The following is a 21,690-nucleotide window of genomic DNA, read 5'->3' on the forward strand; positions in this document are numbered from 1 at the left end:
CTTCCAGAGAGAAAAGAACAGGTCACATAGAAACATAGAAAATGTAGGGAATCATATTGGCTTTAAGCTTCTGAACAGCTCTATTAGATAAAGACTGTGGAGCAGTGCCTCTTAAATTCTGAAGGAAATTATTTCTATGATGTTTGTGTGTTAGTCGTTCAGTCGTGTCTGACTCTGCGACCACACAGACTGTAGCCTGCCAGGCTCCTCTATCCATGGAATTCTCCAGGCAAGAATACTGGGGTGGGTAGCCATTTCCATTCCAGGGGATCTTCCCTGACACAAGGATCAAACTGGGGTCTCCTGTATTGCAGGCAGATTCTTTACCATCTGAGCCACCAGAGAAGCCCCCCGGGAGAGAATGCACTTCACCAAAATGAAAGAATTATTCTTCCTCCAAGAAGAGGAAAAAATAGGGTTCAGGAAACAAAAGACAAAGCATAGGAGAGAGGTCAGGGGAAGCCCCTGAAAGAAGGGAAAGAATGTTCTAGAATAAAATCTGTTCACCACATGTAAAGGAACCAGCCCACTGGAGTGGTGTGCCTTGAGAGACAGACATGCCCAGGACAGTCATCACCAAGAACCCTGATGCCAATATCGTATCGTTTTGACCTCAGGCCAGTAAGCCTGGCTGCAATTTCTATCTGTATTTGGTTTGGCTTAACCATGTGCTGCTGATGTTCCTGCTCTTTCTGTTCTCCATGGTTTGGATCTCCTAAGGGCACTCCACTCCTGAGAGCTGGAGTGGAACCAGACTGTGACCCAGAGACTTTCAACTTATTTATTGCCCTTTCCGAACACAAACAGGTTTATGTTTGCTATTATTTTTTCTTCAAAAATAAACAACATATTGTTTAGGGATAGATATCCTAGTGAAAGGACTTCCTAGGTGGTGTTATCAGTAAAGAACCCACCCACAAATGCAGGAGATGTAAGAGATGTGGGTTCAAACCCTGGGTTGGGACGATACCCTAGAGGTGAGCTTGGCAACCCGCTCCAGTATTCTTGCCTGGAGAATAACATGGGCTACAGTCCATTGGGCCACACAGATTTGGATGCTACTGAAGCGACTTAGCATGCATGCATGAAAGTGAAAGTGAAGTCGCTCAGTCGTGTCGGACTCTTTGCGACCCCATGGACTATAGCCTACCAGGCTCTTCCATCCATAGGATTTTCCAGGCAAGAATACTGGAGCATCCTGGTAAAATCTTAAAATGATACAGAATAGAAAAATTTACTTTCCAGGGTATGAGCTGTGTTCACCAAGGTAGATTCTAGTGTCACCTTGGCAATTCCTGGATCTTTAACTATCATTTGTGGCTTTCATACAAAATGTTTCATTGACGGAACTTTCCAGAATGCTCAGTGAGAGGCGGAGGAGCGGCAACAGCCCAAGCTGCACACAGCAATGCGCTCCTTCCCGCTCCAGCATCGGCCCGCACACCGGCTGTATAAAATGGTGAAAAACCACTTACTATGATGATTTGGGGGGTCAAACCCAATGCCACCCAAGAAGAACTGAAAAAGGCTTACAAGAAACTGGTCTTGAAGTACCACCCTGATAAGAATCCAAATGAAGGCGAGAAGTTAAACAGATTTCTCAAGCTTAGGAAATGGTCTCCGATGCAAAGAAAAGGGGCTTATATGACAAAGGAGGAGAACAGCAATTAAAGAAGGTGGAGCAGGTGGTGGTTTTGGCTCCCCCATGGACATCTTTGATATGTTTTTTTGGAGGAGGAGGCAGGATCCAGAGAGAGAGGAGAGGTAAAAATGTTGTGCATCAACTTATAGTAACCTTAGAAAATTTACATAATGGTGCAACAAGAAAACTAGCCTTGCAAAAGAATGTTATTTGTGACAAATGTGAAGGCCGAGGTGGTAAAAGGAGCAGTAGAATGCTGTCCCAATTGTCGAGGTACTGGAATGCAAATAAGAATTAATCAGATAGGACCTGGAATGGTTCAGCAAATTCAGTCTGTCTGCATGGAGTGCCGGGGCCATGGGGAGCGGATCAGTCCTAAAGATAGATGTAAAAGCTGCAACGGAAGGAAGATAGTTTGAGAAAAGAAAATACTAGAAGTTCATATTGACAAAGGCATGAAAGATGACCAGAAGATAAAATTCCTTGGTGAAGGAGACCAAGAACCAGGACTGGAGCCAGGAGATATTATCATTGTTTTAGATCAGAAGGACCATGCTGTTTTTACTGGAGGAGGAGACCTTTTCATGTGTATGGACATACAGCTGGTTGAGGTATTGTGTGGCTTCCAGAAGTCAATATCTACTCTTGACAACCGAACCATAGTCATCACTTCTCATCTAGGTCAGATTGTCAAGCATGGAGATATCAAGTGTGTGCTAAATGAAGGCATGACAATTTATCATGGGCCATATGAAAAGGGTCGCCTTATCATTGAATTTAAGGTAAACTTTCCTGAGAATGGCTTTTTCTCTCCTGATAAACTCTCTTTGCTGGAAAAGCTTTTCCCTGAGAGGAAGGAAGTAGAAGATATTGATGAAATGGACCAGGTAGAATTAGTGGACTTTGATCCAAATCAGGACAGACGGCACCATTACAATGGAGAAGCATATGAAGATGATGAACATCATCCTCGGGGTGGTGTTCAGTGTCAGACCTCTTAATAGGGCCCTTGAATAACACTCACTGCTGGTGTTTTATTTGCAGTAGTGATTGAGTGAAGGACTATAATCATAATATGCTCACTACTTGCTTTTGTTTTAATATTCAACTTTGCTGCTGCTGCTGCTAAGTCACTTCAGTCATGTCCGACTCTGTGCGACCCCATAGACGGCAGCCCACCAGGCTCCCCCATCCCTGGGATTCTCCAGGCAAGAACACTGGAGTGGGTTGCCATTTCCTTCTCCAATGCGTGAAAGTGAAAAGTGAAAGTGAAGTCACTCAGTCATGTCCGATTCTTCGCGACCCCGTGGACTGCAGCCCACCAGGCTCCTCCGTCCATGGGATTTTCCAGGCAAGAGTACTGGAGTGAGTTGCCATTGGTAGTGTTTAAAAGTTAAATGAAGAATAAACTCGAATATAAAAGCTCTGATTTTGCCCTGTATGTATGATGACTTCAATGTGCAAGATAAGTTTAATACTTGTGAAAATTTCCCCTAGCATTTGTCAGGCCATACTTTGTAATTGATTTCAGCTATTGTACATGGAATAGCTTAGACTGAAATGCCAGGTATATGTATTGACTTCAGTGTATGACCCTTAATTACTAAGCTATGAAATTAAAACTGTATTTAACTGACGGTCAGACAAAGAACTTAATTTGTAGAGAAGTGTTGGTCTGTATAGTTGTATTAAGTAGGATTCATTATAATGCTTCTGCATTTATTCTATTGCCTTAACTGTTACCTGAAGATGGCCTGCTGTATAATTTAATTTAGCCTGTGGTATCAGTGCTAGAGATGATACCTTTCTAAAGAAGGGGTTTATCATAATATGCTGCTTCTTGAGAGCTTGCACTTGTAGAATTGCATTCCCTTCTGCTGTGCCATCTTTTATTAATATATATAACTATTGGTCCTGGTTACTTCCCCCCCGACCTCTTCTCTTTGGACCACAGTAAGCCTTAGAGTAGTGACTTCTGGAACAGGGAAACTTAGAGGTTAGAGTGGTGAGAACTTTACATAGAGAAGTAATTTGCATATATGAGATAGGAAGGTGTTTTTGTAGGTATGTTACAGGCTTACTTTAAACCATTTAACTTATGCTCCAGAGTAACTGTAACTTAATGTTGGTAGTATAGAAAATTATGATGAATAGCTTTAATTGTATGTTTAAAGTCATATGTTCACAAGCTTAAATATGGTATCAGAATTTAAGCAATTCTTGAAATTTATGAATGTTTCTTTAATATACTGATTACAAAGCAAAAAAAAAAAAAGTTTCACTGAAAGTCTTGGGAAATTCTAGTTCAAGGAAACCCCCAAGTACAGCATCCAGAGATTCACAATAATATTGAGATCTTTATCTCATATTCTCCAAAATTTGTCTGTGTAACCCAGATCTAGTCCTATAGTTCTCTCTGTGTTGCTTCAGATATTTGAGCTCTGGTGGTAGGAGAGTTAATAACTTGTCACTCTTGACACTAGGGTTTATATATTTGAGCAATGCTCTTCCCCCATGGCTCAGTGGGTAAAGAGTCTGCCTGCAATGCAGGAGACACAGGAGACATGGGTTCAATCCCTGAGTTGAGAAGATCCTCTGGAGAAGGAAACAGCAACCCACTCCAGCAGTCTTGCTTGAAAAATCCCATGGACAGTGGAACCCGGCGGGTCTTCATTCCATGGGGTCTCAGAGTCAGACATGACTGAAGCAACTAAATCCACACAGAGACATGTTTGGAGAAATTTATTTTTATCTGTAGACCAACTCGGAGGCCTGAGAGCTTCAGAAAGCAACTTCTGAACTCTCCCTCCACCCTTTTATCTTCATGAGACTCTGGTTTTCCACTTGCAGAACCACAGCATCTAACGTAGGGTACAGCAGAAGATACTCATTGAAGTTGGAGATCTTTAAGGCTGGGAGCTGAGTTTTTTTCTGCAGATGAAGAATACAGAAACCTACTCATTGAATACTACGGAGTTCTCTTGGCCTCGGGGCACATAAAGTTATTACCAAAAGATCCAGGGGAGGAAAAAAAATAACAGAACTAGAAATAAGCCTGGGAAATAAGCAAGATAGGACCCTCTGCCCTGGGTTACAGGATTAAGGCTTGCATTAAGTGATTTAAGAGGGTGTGGAAGGAAACAAGGCCTTGCTCTGGATTGAATGCAGTAAAGAAGTAGGGATAATTCTACCATTGGATGTCTTCATAAATCTTGTCTATGAGGCAAAAGGGTTAAAACCAAAGGTGTAATTGGTAAAGAGGTAGCCTTCAGTTCTGGCCAGAATAAGGGAATGCTTGGTTACTGTAAAGATTTGGACAATGTTCATGCTCTCTCGTGTGTGTTCAGACATGATTATGGAATGGTCCTGTTTTCATCTTGATCTACCCTGGTCACCAGTGGTGTTGTCTGATATTGGTGTTCTAGAAATTACGTTCAACAGAACACCAGGCCTACCTGTGAATGCCAGGCCAATTCTGGATGTCAGGGGCTGCTTTTCTCTTTCTCATCAGCCCTCCGTATCTTACCTCTATGCCCTTCTATGCCTTGTTTTGTGGACATCTGGTCCTTCATGGAGTCTAGACCATATTGTGAAAGCTTGCAATTTCTATAGTCTTAACCCAAAAAGGATACAGGGATTTATCTCAAATGCACCCATTTGTCCTGGCTCCTAGCTCTTCTACTTATAGAATTTCCTCTAATATCAATATCCTACTTGATAGTTTGCTACAGAGTAATCTAGATTACAAGGCAGAACATTTAGTAGTAAGACCATCCACCAGCCTTTAAGGCCTTCATTTAAATTTTAGCTTTAATATCGAGTTGGCCAAAAAGTTTGTTCAGAAACATCTTATGGAAAAACCCAAATGAGCTTTTTGGCTAACCCAAAACCTACTTGCTTTGGAAAGTTGTTTAAAGCACTCAAGTTTCAGTTTCCTCATCTAGAAAAACAGCTTAGTAAACTTCCCTTTCCGGATTGGCTGACACAATTAGAACCAGTGTTTAGAAGGCAGCTAAGGAAAATCTGATGGCCGTTTCAACAAACAGTAATTATTGGTAAATGTAATAGAAAAAATAGAAATAGGTATGAAAGTTGCTGGCACATTCCTCTTGTTTTTAAACTCCTCATCTTGTCCCCACACCATTTATATTCCATTTGTTTGCCTTGTTGGAAGATATGGTTAGCATCATACATTCTGAGCAAAACTTAACATTTGTTGATATTAATAATATAGAAGTATGTGAAAGTGAAAGTCACTCAGTTGTGTCAGACTCTTTGAGACCCCATGTACTTAAATAGTCCATGGAATTCTCCAGGCCAGAATATTGGACTGGGTAGCCTTTCCCTTTCCCAGGAGATCTTCCCACCCCAGGGATTGAACCCAGGTCTCCCGCACTGTAGGCAGATTCTTTACCAGCTGAGCCACAAGGGAAGCCCAAGAATACTGGAGTGGGTAGCCAATCCCTTCTCCAGCAGATCTTCCCAACCCAGGAATTGAGCTGGGGTCTTCTGCATTGCAGGCAGATTCCTTACCAACTGAGCTAAATTATGAGGACAAGTAAGGTCACTTGAAATAAACATTTGACTTGGAATCCAGTGATTTATATTTGAATCCTGGCTCCATAACTGGGGAGTTTACATCCTGCAACTACATACCTGACCTTTGAGCTGTCCATATCTCAACTGTGAAACAAGTATGAGGGGTGGAAGTTAGGGGACAGTGTTTTGAAGATTACATTGGGTAATTTTTTTTTTTTCTGTAAGGTATTTTAAATATTGTAAAGCTTTTTACAAACATAAAGTTCCATTATCATTGGGTCTTTATGCATAGTTTTATGTGCTCAGTTTATTTCTTTAACTTATTTTCAGCTATGAAAGAGGAAAACCAGAGGAGAATTCAAATTTTGTCCAAGGTGTTTGTGCTCACATGTTGGGACAAAATTCAGTGAAGCTTCTCTAAATCAGTTACATTATGTTCCTGGGCTAGCAACCAAGAATATAGTCAAATAATGATGACTAACATCAAATCCTGCTGTGCCAAAAAACTGACCTACTGAGGGCTAAGCAGGAAGAGAGGGACAGGACTGCAAATATAATTTGCCTATGGGTGCGTGTGTGCTAAGTCACTTCAGTCATGTCTGACTCTCTGTGACCCTGTGGACTATAGCCAGCCAGGCTCCTCAGACCATGGGATTCTCCAGGCAAGAATACTGCCATGCTCACCTCCAGAGGATCTTCCCGACCCAGGGATTGAACCTGCATCTCTTATTGGCAGGTGGGTTCTTTACTACTAGCTCCACCTGGGAAGCCAAATTTACCTATGGATGCTGCTGCTGCTGCTAAGTCGCTTCAGTCGTGTCTGACTCTGTGCGACCCCATAGATGGCAGCCCACCAGGCTCCCCCGTCCTTGGGATTCTCCAGGCAAGAACACTGGAGTGGGTTGCCATTTCCTTCTCCAATGCATGAAAGTGAAAAGTGAAAGTGAAGTCACTCAGCTGTGTCCGACTCTTAGCGACCCCATGGACTGCAGCCTACCAGGCTCCTCCGTCCATGGGATTTTCCAGGCGAGAGTACTAGAGTGGGTTGCCATTGCCTTCTCCCCCTATGGATGAGCCATAAAGTATAATATTACCCAAGACAAAGTGTTCCCCACCTCAACTCCCAAAATGGAAGTCAGTTCTAGTCATTTGTTGAGAAGAAAACAAAGAAACAATGGACATTTACTAACACCATTTTCATTGTCTCAGGGGAGGATGCTAAGTTTCTTTAAATGCATACACTGTGTCAGGCTGGAAGAGGAGCCCTGAAATTTAATTATTATAACCTTCATATTACAAGTAGGAAGGGATGGGAGTTCAGAAGGAGTGTGCACCTCATTCCCAATCACACATCTAGTAAATGGCAGAGTGGGAACTGGAAATAGATCTGTTTGAAGTGATGTGTTTGAACTTACTGGGGTAACTTACTGAGAGCAAAATATGCCAGCTCAATGGCTCTTCTATTATCTACATTCCAGGCTAAAATTAATGTGCCTAAAAGAAAGAAAAAAGAAGTTATAGAAGGTAAAGAAACATCTGAAAGTCCTTTTAAGGGCATCTTGCCCCCTGCCTGATGGGTGGCCCCTTCTATGGCAACTAGTCTAAGACACAGTGGCAGGGAAGCTTGTAAGGTTTTTCCATACACAGAGGAATATGCGTGACTGCGGCATCCAACTGCTCCAACCAAGTTGGATCTCCTTACTGAGGCCAGAGAGCCCATCCCTAGCTCCTCTTTCATGAAACCCATTGTCCATGACCTGGGTCCTCCCCCAACCCTGTTCAGCTGCTTCCCAAAGGGTGCTTGCTCTCCTGGGGCTGATTTCTCCACCCACCATGGTTCCTCCAGGCCTAGCTTTTCTGAATTTCTTCTAGTATCTGCTGGTGACATATAAATCTCCCAAAGCAGTGGTCTGTTTCCCTAGCTTCCTCTTAAAGCTAACCAGAGCACTCACAAATGTGAAAAACTTAGTAATATGACAGCCTAGATGTCTTAGCCTTTGTAGAATTTAGTAATTGTTGCTTATAAGGAAGATACTTATATTCTCATTATTTTTCAATGAAAAAAGGATTAAAAATTGCAAATATTTTGTTGTTTTTAAAATCAAGTAATACGGAAATGTACTCTTCTCATAAAAAACATTTTTAATATAATAATTCTTTCTCTTCCTCTCAGAGCTGTATTTAGTTTATTATGTCCTTAAGTATGCATATTTATCTATATAAACAGCCAGAAAAAAAATACTTTGATCTTGTGTATTATTAAAAAATAAATGAAGGGGCTTCTGCACCCGTGCAGAACAGCAGTTACTTAACCATTTCCTTACCTCCAATCACCTTTCCCCACGCCTCAGATCACTCTGCTTCTTTAACTCATAGGTATCCCAGCTTTGAGGAGACAGATGTGAGACCTGTTCTCCTCTTTGTGTAAAAATCTTTTCTTTGCCACAAACCTTGGCATCTTCGTGTTTGACTTGCTGCCCATTGGACAAATAAACCTGATTCAGTAACACAGTAAATTGAGAAAGAGAGGGATATCTGTAGACTAGACTAAACTGGAGGTGATTCTTATCATGCAGAAATAGATAACAATCTTGAGGGGCTAATGAATAATCTGTGTAGCCCATCTACTCAGTAATTCAAGCAAGCTCTTAATTGGTAAGGTGTACTAGGTCAAGAACCGGCATTCTCTATGTGTTGTGCAACATTTCACCTGAGCTGACTAGTGAAAACTAAATGCATTTGGAATAGAAATGACATATATGTAGATGTAGCACTTGATGAACTCTTATGCAACCCTGACTTATGTAAACAAACATAAATAAATAAATAAAGGAAGAATATGTGGATTATAAAAGGAAGGGAAACATAACTCAGTTAGCCTCTCCAGGTGCAAGGTTTGAAAATGAAGATCCTTTTTTCACTGACCTATCTGATTTTTATTAGTTCTCTAGGTTGGACAATAGATAGGTACTATTACATAGGCATTGAAGAAACTACTTGGAACTATGCTCCTACTGGTAAAAACATGCTCAATGGAGTGCCTTTTTCGGACGATCAGTAAGTAATACCTTTGCGTTGAAAAATTTGCTATCAGACACAAATGTTGGTAATTGTTATACACTGATAAAATGCTGCTGAAGAAGTTTCCATGATAGACTCTTTAAGGGCACATTTTGCTATTAGAACTGCTTCCTTTGAGTTTTTTAGTATAAGCGTACATGGAAGCCAGCTATTAATATAAATCAGAAATTGCTCCTTCCTGGGATTCCTGCCACTCTTGCCTTCACGATACATATTTCAGGGATCATCTCTAATCCTGTATTTATCATAGATTTTGTATAAGTGGTTGTTGTTGTGGTTGTTCAGTCATGTTTGACTCTTTGTGACCCCATGGACTGCAGCACACCAGGCCTCTCTGTCCCTCATCACCTCCTGAAGTTGACCCAAGTTCATGTCCATTGCATTGGTGATGCCATCCAACTGTCTCATGCTCTGACGCCCTCTTCTTTTGCCTTCAGTCTTTCCCGCATCAGGGATGAGTATGAATGGTACTCAAGAGCTAAAACAACGCTTTTCCTTCTGGTATGGAGTCTATGGCAGAGATTGTAAAATTGCAGCTGTCTTCTTGATTTTTCTGTTCAGAAGATCGGGACAAAGAAATCTAAAGGTTATATGAGGGGTTCTGATTCACTATGTTTGTCTGCCAAAATGCTCCCAATTCTACCAACAAATCCCTGAATCATTGAAATGTGTAAAGAATCTTAAATTGTAACATTGATCTAATGTTGGAGAGCTAAAGTAACCTCGAAGTAGGGTCAGAAACCTTCCTCCATACATGGCTCAGTACAAAGAATTTCTAAGTCATTAGAACCGAAATGCCATGCCTATGACTTGATACATTTGCATTTCATCTCTTCACCAGACTTTCCAGGCTTCTCCTTGCCTATGGTATTGTTTCTGACTTATTCTAGATTTTCACCAGTGTCTGGGTTTTCTCTGCAGAATTAGACTGGAAAGATTCTTACTCCTAGTTTCAGCTGATTTGACATTGCTTTGTTTTCAGTTAAAATTTGTTAAAGTTCTTGCTTGTTTGTTTGTTTACAGAGAGTTTCAATCTGAAACATATCTCCAACCAAGCCGAGATAGGATAGGATCTGTTTATAAAAAGGCTTTGTATTTTGGGTACACGGATGATACATTTCAAACCACCACTGAAAAACCATCCTGGTTGGGATTTTTAGGTCCAATCATAAAAGCAGAGACTGGAGACCTCATTCATGTACATGTGAAAAATAATGCTTCCAGAATGTACAGTTTCCATCCTCATGGACTCAGCTACACTAAAGATAATGAAGGTAAGTGAGTTCCTGTTCCTTAGGTTCCTGAGTTTTTGTTAATGAAGAGTACAAACCTCAGGAAAAGCAAGGCAGTCATGAACTAAAGGAGTCGTTTGGGTGAATACAGATTTTTACTTCAGATGTCTCAAATTTTTATATCCCAGATTGTTCTTCAATTTCTCATTTGAAATGAATGAATGACAATCCCCCTCCCCCATTCAACTTCTGGGAAAGAAAACACACTTTTCTCTCATGTAAATAAATAAATACATAAGTTTGGAGGGTAGGAGACACTCATGAGCTAAGTGTTAAGTTGGCAGAAATACCGTCCTGCCATTTCATATCCATGTCCTGTCATCTCATTTTCTAGTGAATGAGGGTTAGCCTCTTAGAAAACATCAGTGTCAGGTGAAGTCACTATTTTCCAGACAGTATCTTCTCTCTTAAACATCCACACTCACAGCTGCTTGATGGTGTTGGGAAAAGGAAGGGAAGAGAATGCTAACACAAAATAGGGTTTTGTGTTCTACACGGAGCAGGTTGGTCTCAAAAGAGGATAAAGGATGAGAGGTTGGTCATGCTTCAAAGTCTCTTATTGAATGAGGGAATGTTATCCATACTTATTAGATTCCAGCCTCAAATGGTGGAGATCTGAGGCAAAATTCCAGGATAATAAAAAAGAAGAGGGCAAGGCCCCAGATTCAGAACAAAGGCAGTAGCTCAGGGTAATGTCACCTGTGCAGAAGACCACTTCCTGACATCAGTGGGCAGCTTGTAGGTAACACAGATGCTCTTTTTTCTTTTTTAAAAACTTTTTATTTTGTGTTAGGGCATAGCCAGTTAACGTGTTGTGATAGTTTTAGGTGAACAGCGAAAGTACTCAGCCATACATATACATGTATCCGTCCTCCTCTAAATTCCCCTCTCATCCAGGCTGCCACATAATGTTGAGCAGAGGTCCCTGTGCTATGCACTGCATCCTTGTTGGTGATCCATTTTAAATATAGCAGTGTGTACAGTAATATGGATGCTCTTGATGCCCTCTGGAAGATGCAGTTCAGGTAAAGCCGGGTCATGGGGCTTCCCAGGTGGCTCAATGGTAAAGAATCTGCCTGCCAAGCAGGAGACGTTGATCCCTGGGGTTGGATCCCTGGGTCAGGAAGATCCCCTGGAGGAGGAAATGGCAACCCACTCCAGTATTCTTGCCTGAAAAATCCCATGGACAGAGGAGCCTGGCGGACTGCAGTCCATGGGGTGGCAAAGAGTTGGACTCGACTGAGCGGCTAAACAACAACAGTAGCTTGGATGCTCTTGATGCCCTCATTCCCAAATCTGATTTGCAATGAAGATGATACAGAGTGCAACTCAGGAACTCTCTGTATCTAAGACCTACACAGATGGTGCACAGTGAATATTTGTGGAATCTATCGATAAAGGTGATGATAGTTCATTCATATGCTCCCTGACTCATTTCAATTTAAGTCTGGAAACTGGCCAAGCTGGGCATTCAGGTAGAAACCAACTAAGGGGAATCTAGGGAGACAGGAGGCAGGAGACAGGAAGGGGGAAACACAGACTTTCTAAAAATACAAATTAACACACTTTCATGGCTTAATGCAGAAAGCATGAGTCACGTTAAGAAAAATGTTGTCCACTGGTTGCTGTAACCACAGTGCAAGTTCCATTTTCTAGGCGCTCTCTATCCAGACAACACTGTGGGCCTGCAAAAGGAAGACGACCGTCTAGAGCCAGGGGCAGAATACACTTACACGTGGTTTGTAGAAGAAAATCAGGGGCCTGGTCCCAATGACAGTAACTGCGTAACACGGATGTACCACTCCCATGTAGACACTCTAAGAGATGTGTCTTCAGGACTTCTCGGACCAATTCTGACTTGTAAAAGAGGTAACATTTAAAAAACTCTCACTGTAGCAAAGAGAGCCAATTAGGATGTGTGGGGTCTCCCTCACTCTCCTAGTGGAATTTTGCTAACAAACTCTCTTCCTGTCTTGACCTTGAGTCTCCAGTCAGAAAAGTAACGTTGCAATTTGGCCTCTGAGCACCAGATGGCGCGCTTGAGTCCAATGTCTCCATTCAAGTCCAAGAGAGCGGGTTGGACACTAGACGGTAGCCAAACCCAGTAATCTTCATCCTAGTCACCCTCACACAAAATTCCGCCACCTTTCTCCTATAGAGAAGTGTTGAACCCACAGGGTGGGGGGAAATAGGGAGAAGAGAAACCGCCTGTTCCTTGCATGCTTAGTTCCTTAGGGTTCTGTCTATGGAGGTGAAAGGTTTTCCTTTTATATTTTGAATATCAGATTCAGAATCACTAGTTTATTTCATAGCAAAAATAATTTTCGCAAAGAGTAAGTTTTGCCATTCTTTTTGTTTTAGGAACCCTGGATGGAGATATGGAAAAATATATCGATGAGTATTTCATTCTGGTGTTTTCTATAACTGATGAAAAACATAGCTGGTATATCGATGACAACATTCGTACATACACTGAAGCTGGTCAAGTTAATGCTAATGATCCTGACTTCGAGGAGAGCAATGTCATGCGCTGTAAGATAATGAAGAAATTTCTCATTCCTTATATCCTATAGTTCTAACTTCTATGACTTTATTTTGTGATTTCCTTTCATTTAAGTTTGCTTCGATGAGTTTCTGTTTTCCAGTTCTTCATTCTGGGTCTGGCAGGCTATGTTTCAAGGGGTCGCAAAGAGTCAGACACGAACATGCCATTTTTGCCGTGAAAGAAAGTGAAAGTGAAAGTCCCTCAATCATGTCAGACTCTTTGCGAGCTCATGGACTATACAGTCCATGGAATTACTCCAGGCCAGAATACTGGAGTGTGTAGCCTTTCCTTTCTCCAGGGGATCTTCCCAATCCAGGGATGAACCCAAGTCTCCTCCATTGTGGGCGGTTTCTTTACCCTCTGAGCCACAAGGGAAGCCCAAGAATACTGGAGTAGGTAGCCTATCCCTTCTCCAGCAGATCTTCCTGACCCAGGAATCCAACCGGGGTCTCCCACATTGCAGGCAGATTCCTTACCAACTGAGCTATCAGGGAAGCTCAGTGTTGCTATGAAGGCATCTAGAAAATCCTGCCGGTTTCCAAAGTGTCATAGCAAGTGAAGTTAGATAGATGCATTTTTTCCCCTAACATCTGATATTGATAAAAATAGGTGGTGACAACAGAGAGATGTAATTCTTTAAATATTCATTTGGCTGTGTCAGATCTCAGTTGCAGCAGATGGGATCTTTTGTTGTGGTGCACAGGACTCGGTAGTTGTGGCACCAGGGTTTCGCTGCTTCATGGCCTGTGGGATCTTAGTTTCTGACCAGGGACCAAACCCATGTCGCCTACATTGCAAGGTGGATTCTTAACCACCGGACTGCCAGGGAAGTCCCCAAATATTTAATTTTAGGGTAATACAATATTATGGAAGAACTAAGACATAACTGACCAGAACTTTTATGGAAATGTGCTTCTACATAGAACTTTTCAGGAAAGGTGCTCTTGTTATCTCAGCCACCCTCAGCTTTGTCTCCTTCTTCCACAGACTTAGCTTCTTTCTATTCTTTTCCCCTTTTCACTGCTTCCTACCTTGCAGCTTAGTTTTCTTCCTCTTGCCTTTAAATTTGTGTTGTCCTCAGTTTTAATCACAGGTAATGTTTATAGCCTCCTTTTGGGGGGAAACAAACCAAATCCTGTTGCAGATTATGCATGAGAACAATGATGGCATGCCAGATTTATGTGATAAGGAAATGCATAGAATATACACCATGTGGCCTTGCGGTAACATGCTTGCTTGAAAGGTTAATTTACTTCTGCTTTCAGCAATAAATGGATACTTGTATGCAAATCTACCTGATCTCACCATGTGTGCAGAAGACAGGGTCATGTGGTATTTCATCAGCATGGGTAGCCTGTTGGACGTACACCCCATCTACTTCCATGGACAAACTCTGATATCTCAGAATCATAGAAAAGACACCATTACCATCTTCCCTGCCTCCATGCGTGATGCCTTCATGGTGGCCAAAAGTGTTGGAGAGTGGCTGCTGGACTGTCGGATACACGGTAGGGATTTATTCCTTCTACATAATACAGGGTCAGGGGACTCCCATAACAAACGCCTCATCTTCCAAATGGGGAAAGATGTCACCATCAGGCACGTGACAGGATTGCCTTTTGCAAAGTCAGTAATACACTCAGAACCAGAACTCAGGTCTCTGACACTTTTAACTTTATGGTAATAAGTACTTTTAGTCATATAGGATTTTTGTTGTTGCTGTTTTTACCAAAAAAAAGTATATCCAGTGAGCCTTGAGTGTCTGACAGAGTTCATATAATTACTCTTCTTTTTTAAATTGAGAAAACAACTTCCAAGAGGTTGAAACACTAATCCAAAACCCTGTGAGAGTCAGAAATTATATAGGGCCAAGTGTTATGTAAATTCTGAACCGGTACCCAGTAATGGTTTCCTGGTTTATTTCCCTCTTCAATCACACTTCATATTTAATAATAGAAAGGCCCATTATGAAATTACTGATCTTCTCTATTCTTAAATCTGACTAAACTCTACATGCAATCATGTAAATGTTTTGTATTATTTTTCAGTCAGAAAACACAATTGTTACTTGAACTGAAGAGTTTAACTTTTCTCCCTTTTTTACAAAAATGGGATTTACTTCTCTGATCAAAACCTTTCTTATTTCTAAGTCCAATACTTTGGTTAGCACCATACTTCAATTAATTATTTAAACAACTAAACAACACGTACTTATTGGGATTTCCTGTGTGCTGTGTTCCTCCCTCCCAGGGTTGTGAGAAAAGGGAGACCCACACACGGCTGTTGTAACTCAAGGACAGAATTTAATGATATTAATACAAAAGTTCTCACTTAGAAAGGAATATTGCTTTAAAATATGTTTTAAAGATTAAAATGTACACCAGACCTACTCCTCCTCTTGACCTCATTTATAGATGTTGCCTTTAAGCCAGGTCTTTCCTCTTCAACTCTGCAGGAAAGATAGGGTCAACCTTGGACACAATGAAAAAAGCCTGGCTAGTGGACTACACAGCTTTCCCCTATGTTTCTTCTCTTCCCATGGTGTAGTTTGGGGTGTTTTTTGGTTTGTCTGTTTGTTTTGGCTTTTTTTGTGTTTGTTTTGTTTTTAGTAATTATAAGAATGCATGAATAGACTTGCTGGAAAGAAAGGAAGAAAGCAAAGAGGAAGGAGTGGAGGGAGGGGAGAATTTGGTGAAGGCAGCAGGCAGAAAGAGCGAAAGTCTAATGTGGTATATGACAGCCACCTCTTAGGAGCTCCAGAGAGCTTCTAAGCTACTTATTAATTAAATAAGCCAGGTGATAAACTTGTGGTAGCTTCAATTTTGGCCACAGGAAAGTGCTTACACCACCAAAATTAGCGCGCGCACACACACACACACACAAAATCAGATTTAGCATTCATCTTTGGAGAAATAGTTTAAGAATGTGCCATTAGTCCAACCCTACCCCACCACCATCCCAGTTCCTGTCCAGTGAATAATCCCTGTAAGCCATTTGTGTTTACACAAATGTGTATTTGTGTATTTGTGGATACTCGCAAAGCTGTTTACTATGTATTTTCATACAATATACATGAACACTTAGAAATAAAAATGCACAGGTACTGTTTTAAATAAGGAGATCGCACCCCATATAATAGGTTTTATTTAACTATTAACTTAAAAAAAATAGGTTATTATTTGTATATAATAGGTTTTTCTATCTTCTGCTGCTTGCTTTCTTCACTCATCCTTATATCTCAAAACCTTTTCCATGACATTCCCTATACTTCTAAGCTACTCTTTTATTTTTTAAGTTTTATTTTTAAAATTTTTATCTTATAGTTGCTGTGTTCCTTCTACTGTACAGCAAAGTGATTCAACTATATATATACATATACATATACATATACATATACATATATATATATATCCCTTCTTTTTTGGATTCCCTTCCCATTTAGGTCACCACAGAACACTGAGTAGAGTTCCCTGTGCTATACAGTAGGTTCTCATTAGTTATCTATTTTATACATAGTATCAATAGTGTATATATGTCAGTCCCAATCTTCCCTCTCCCCTCCTTTCCCATTTAGTATCCATAGGTTTGTCTAGCTTACTTTTCTAAATGGCTGTATAGTTTTCTGTGTTTGTTTGAGATGTAGGCTAATTTATTTAACCATTCAGCTATTGATAGATATCTAAATTGCTTTCACTTTCTTGGTTCACTGTGTGTGTATGTGTGTGTTAGTCGCTCAGTCATGTCCGACTCTTTGTGACCCCATGGACTGCAGCCTGCTAAGTTCCTCTGTCCATGGAATTCTGCAGGCAAGAATATGTCCATGGAATTCTCCAGGCAAGAATCTTTTCCATGACATTCCCAAAATAAAGCTACTCCTTTATTTTGTGTTTTATTTTTAAAATTTTTATTGTATAGTTTATTTACAATGTTGTGTTAATTTTTACTGTACAGCAAAGTGATTCAGCTATACATATACATATATGTATATCCCCTCTTTTTTGGATTTCTTTCCCATTTAAGTCACTAACAGTGTTATAGCTAGCCACTTTTTATTTGTATCTTTTTATGTATGTGCAAATTTTTATCTTGCCTAACTGAAATAAGCAAAAGTTTTTAATGGAAGTGTTCTTAATTTTAAAAAAGGCTGCCTAATCACCTTCCAAAAAGTCTGTATGAATTTACACTCCCACCTATGTTGCTCTTAAATCAAAACACAGGACTTATGCTCTTATGGAAACGTACCTGCCTTGGTTTTCTTCCTGCCTGCCAACTAGTTAATCTAGTAATGAATGGTAACAACTTCAGAACCATAAGGGAAGATACTTTTGATTAAACAGACTCAAATTCCTCTCAGTAGGCAGGTACCATATTCCTTAGGAGTTGGTCCAGTGCTGGTTATTAATCTCCACTAATATCCACTCCTCAACATTCACTTTGGCATCCTGAGTCTGGTACTTGCTTCATACATTTCAGGATTTTAACAGATTCCTTAAATAAAATACCTCAAATTTCTGAAAAGAAAGGGAAGTTGCAATGTTGTTGGCTACAGTTTTAAAAAATATATATATGGACTAAGAAAAATGTTTTAATGTTTTCATAACATTCTCTACTTGGATTTACTATTTTTCAGAGAGTATGCAGGCTTTCTTCAATGTAAGAGATTGCCAAAAATCTCCAGCAGATGTTACGGGGACACAAGTTGTTCATTATTACATTGCTGCTAAAGAAATTTTTTGGGACTATGCGCCATCTGGCATAGATTTCTTCAGTGGAAATAGTTTAACAGAAGCTGGAAGGTAATGATTCAGTGATTAAAATATTCATGGTTAAATAAAGATAATTGGACTTTTTCATAACCTAGCTATTCCTACAAGGACTTAAGCATTTTATAATAAAAAGATACTGATAAAATAAAGATGGTGTACACCTGTGGCGGATTCATGTTGATGCATGGCAAAACCAATACAACATTGTAAAGTAATTAGCCTCCAATTAAAATAAATAAATTTAAATTACAAAAAAAAACAAAATAGAATGAAAATCTCCAAGGTCCCCAAATACTGGCATTCTTTGGCTTTATATGGAGTCTTACTGGATCTCTAATTTCAATTTTAATAATGCTGACGTGTTATACCACAAGCAGTATGTCTAAACACACACTGGTCCTGATAAATAATTAAATCTAGCATTTGGCAGCTGGAGGCTATCGAAAAAAAATAAAGATGGGAAAATAATTATAATAATAATTGGAAAATATTCAGCCGAAGAATCTTTGCTATATAGCATTTTTCTCTAAATGCCTTGGAAGCCACTGCAAAGAAAAACATACTTCTCATCTTTTTCTTAGCATTAAATTTTAAAATGGATTTGTTTATAATTATAAGATACTTAAAAACATAGTGAATTATGTTGTCAATTGCAAATTTACAAAAATTAAAAAATATTTCTCACATGTAATTTGTACTTTCCTGCTAAGATCTGAGGGTATAGTCAATCATTTCTTGTGTCATCCTTAAATCATATTTTATATGTGTGTATATATATATATATATTTACTCAATAACACCTAAGAATTTATTACCAATTATTTCTTTGGTATACCAAAACTAAGTATACCAAAACTAAGTTTTGGTATAACCAAAAACTAAGACTAAAATACATTACTGTGGTATCAGCATTTAGAAGTGCACAAAAGTTTTTCTGTAGTCTGACTGATAAATATATTTACCAACGTGAAAATTACAGGAGTTGTAATTCTTTTGGTCTATTGAATGAAAGTTTTATGTCCGAAAATATTAAGTTCTATAACCACCAAAAAATAATATTCCCATAGCATTTATTTTTTTAATTTACTTATAGAAAATTTAAGAAAACTGAGAATGTTCTATCAAATGAATATTTTCTTACTTTAATATTTAAGAATATTTTCTTACTTTAATGCTCATCAACAAATTATTCAATCTGTGTAATGGAAATTTTGTGTTAATTATGAAAAGCCTATCAGGGCTTAGAACAAAAATTAGATTCAACTCTCATTTTATATTGACTAAAATAAGTATGAATTAATAGATTCTTTCAGCTCACATGATTCTCCTGGTTATGAAATTTGATGCTGTCTCAGCATTGCAAGCCATTATTTCCTCTTGGAAACACTTGTCCTCATTTTATGTTATTACAATAGAATTAAAAAGTTAAGAATGACATCTCTCATCTCAGTACTCTAGCATCTCATCTCAGCACAGTTGTTTTAAAAGCAATGTTTATTACTACCTGCCTTAAAAAAAATCAGTCTTAATGTTTTTAAAATTTTATTCCAAAAGAAAAATGTATAGATCAACTAACAGGTAGTCTACAGACAGAGACTTGTATACATGCACAGACAAAAGACTGAAAAGACATCCATGGAAAATGTTGATAGTGATTATATAGAGATGGTAGAATTATGAGGATCTTAAATTTTTGTTATATGTTTTTTTTATTTTCCAAATTCTCTACAATGAGCATGCATTATTTTTATAAATACATTGCTATTGTTCAGCCTCTGTCGTGTCTGACTGTTTGCAGTACATGGACTGCAGTGCACCAGGCTCCTCTGTCCTTCACTGTCTCCCAGAGTTTGCTCAAATTAAGGTCCATCGAGCCGGTGATGCCATACAACCATCTCATCCTCTGTTGTCCCCTTCTCCTCCTGCCTTCAATCTTTCCCAGCATCAGGGTCATTTCCAATGAGTCAGCTCTTCACATCAGATGGCCAAGTGGAGCTTCATCACCAATCCTTCCAATGAATATTCAAATCAAAGGGTTGATTTCCTTTAGGACTAAAGGGTTTGATCTCCTTCCCGTCCAAAAGTGAAAGTGAAAGTCGTTCAGTCGTGTCCGACTCTTGGTGACCCCATGGACTGTAGCCCATGGAATTCTCCAGGCCAGAATACTGAAGTGAGTAGCCTTTCCCTTCTCCAAGGGATCTTCCCAACCCAGGGATCGAACCCACGTCTCCCACACTGCAGACAGATTCTTTACCAGCTGAGCCACAAAGCTCTAAAAAGTCTTTCAAGCACCATGATTCGAAAGCATCAATTCTTTTGTGCTCAGCCTTCTTTAGTCCAACTCTCACATCCATATATGACTACTGGAAAAACCATAGCTTTGACTATATGGATCTTTGTCGACAAAGCAATGTCTCTGCTTTTTAATATACTGTCTAAGTGTGTCATAGCTTTCTTTCCAAGGAGCAAGCATCTTTTAATTTCACGGCTGCAGTCACCATCCATAGTGATTTGGGAGCCCAAGAAAAGAAAATCTGTCACTGCTTCCACTTTTTCCCCTTCTATTTGCCATTAAGTGATTCCATGATCTTAGTTTTTGAATGTTGAGTTTTAAGCTAGCTTTTTCACTCTCCTCTTTCACCCTCATCAAGGGGCTCTTTAGTTCCTCTTCACTTTCTGCCATTAGAGTGGTATCATCTACATATCAGAGGTTGTTGATATTTGTCTTAGCAATCTTGATACCAGCTTGTGATTCATCCAGCCTGGCATTTCACATGATGTATTCTGCATAGAAGTTAAACAAGAAGGGTGACAATATACAGCCTTGACGTACTTCTTTCCCAATTTTGAACCTGTCAGTTGTTCCATGTATGGTTCTAACTGTTGTTTCTTGACATGCAAACAGGTTTCTCAGGAGCCAAGTAAGATGGTCTAGTACTCACATCTCTTTAAGAATTTTCCAGTTTGTTGTGATCCACACAGTCCAAGGTATTAGAGTAGTCAACGAAGCAGATGTTTTTCTGGAATTCTCTTGCTTTCTCTATTTTCCAACTAATGTTGGCAATTTGATCTCTGGTTCCTCTGCCTCTTCAAACCCCAGCTAGTACATCTGGAAGGTCTCAATTCAGGTACTACTGAAACCTAGCTTGAAGGATTTTGAGCATAACCTTGCTAGCATGTGGAATGAGTGCAATTGTATGGTAGTTTGAACATTCTTTGGCATTGTCCTTTTTTGAGATTAGAACAAAAACACCTTTGCCTGTCCTGTGGCCACTGCTGAGTTTTCCACAAATAGATTACAAGTACTAGATTACAAATACCTTAAAAGATGCATGTAGGTTCTTGCTTTCTTTTCACATGGTTATTGTAAATGTTAAAGTTCTCTGTTTCTACTTTCTCTGCACAGTGAATCCCACTTCTATTTTGAACAAGGCCCAACCAGAATCGGAGGAACTTACAAAAAACTAGTTTACTTTGAATACACAGATGCTTCCTTCCAAACTCAGAAGGCAAAAGCAACACACCTTGGACTCCTTGGTAAAATTATTTCATAGCTTGTGGGATTATAAACACAATTTATACATATTCTGTGCCATCAAAAGAGTACTCACCAACTCACAGTTTTTGGGATTCCCTGGTGGTTCAAATGGTAAAGAGCCTGCCTGCAATGCGGGAGACCAGTATGAATCCCTGGGTTGGTAAGATCCCCTGGAGAAGGAAATGGCATCCTACTCCCATATTCTTGCCTGGAGAGTCCCATGGACAGAGGAGTCTGGCAGGATTCATCCAATTTGAAACTACATTTTTTTTGTCCCTGCAAATCCA

General features: G+C 39.7%; 1 protein-coding gene and 1 pseudogene across 2 annotated transcripts in view; both read left to right on the forward strand.

The window, feature by feature from the left end:
• Positions 1-1,647: 1,647 nt before the first annotated feature.
• Positions 1,648-2,709, forward strand: LOC102404014 (annotated as a pseudogene).
• A 6,336-nt stretch (positions 2,710-9,045) lies between these two features.
• LOC102404339 (ceruloplasmin) overlaps positions 9,046-21,690 on the forward strand; it is a 40,450-nt gene continuing 27,805 nt past the window's right edge. For both annotated transcript variants that reach the window (XM_044946141.2, XM_025269392.3), the window contains exons 1-7: positions 9,046-9,238; positions 10,286-10,536; positions 12,211-12,423; positions 12,916-13,086; positions 14,365-14,607; positions 17,730-17,895; positions 21,272-21,402. In XM_044946141.2, coding sequence (XP_044802076.2) covers positions 9,084-9,238; positions 10,286-10,536; positions 12,211-12,423; positions 12,916-13,086; positions 14,365-14,607; positions 17,730-17,895; positions 21,272-21,402 — 1,330 coding nt within the window. In that variant the 5' untranslated portion in view covers positions 9,046-9,083. The remainder of the gene's footprint in view (positions 9,239-10,285; positions 10,537-12,210; positions 12,424-12,915; positions 13,087-14,364; positions 14,608-17,729; positions 17,896-21,271; positions 21,403-21,690) is intronic.

Source organism: Bubalus bubalis, chromosome 1 (genome assembly GCF_019923935.1).
Source record: "Bubalus bubalis isolate 160015118507 breed Murrah chromosome 1, NDDB_SH_1, whole genome shotgun sequence".
NCBI lineage: Eukaryota > Metazoa > Chordata > Mammalia > Artiodactyla > Bovidae > Bubalus > Bubalus bubalis.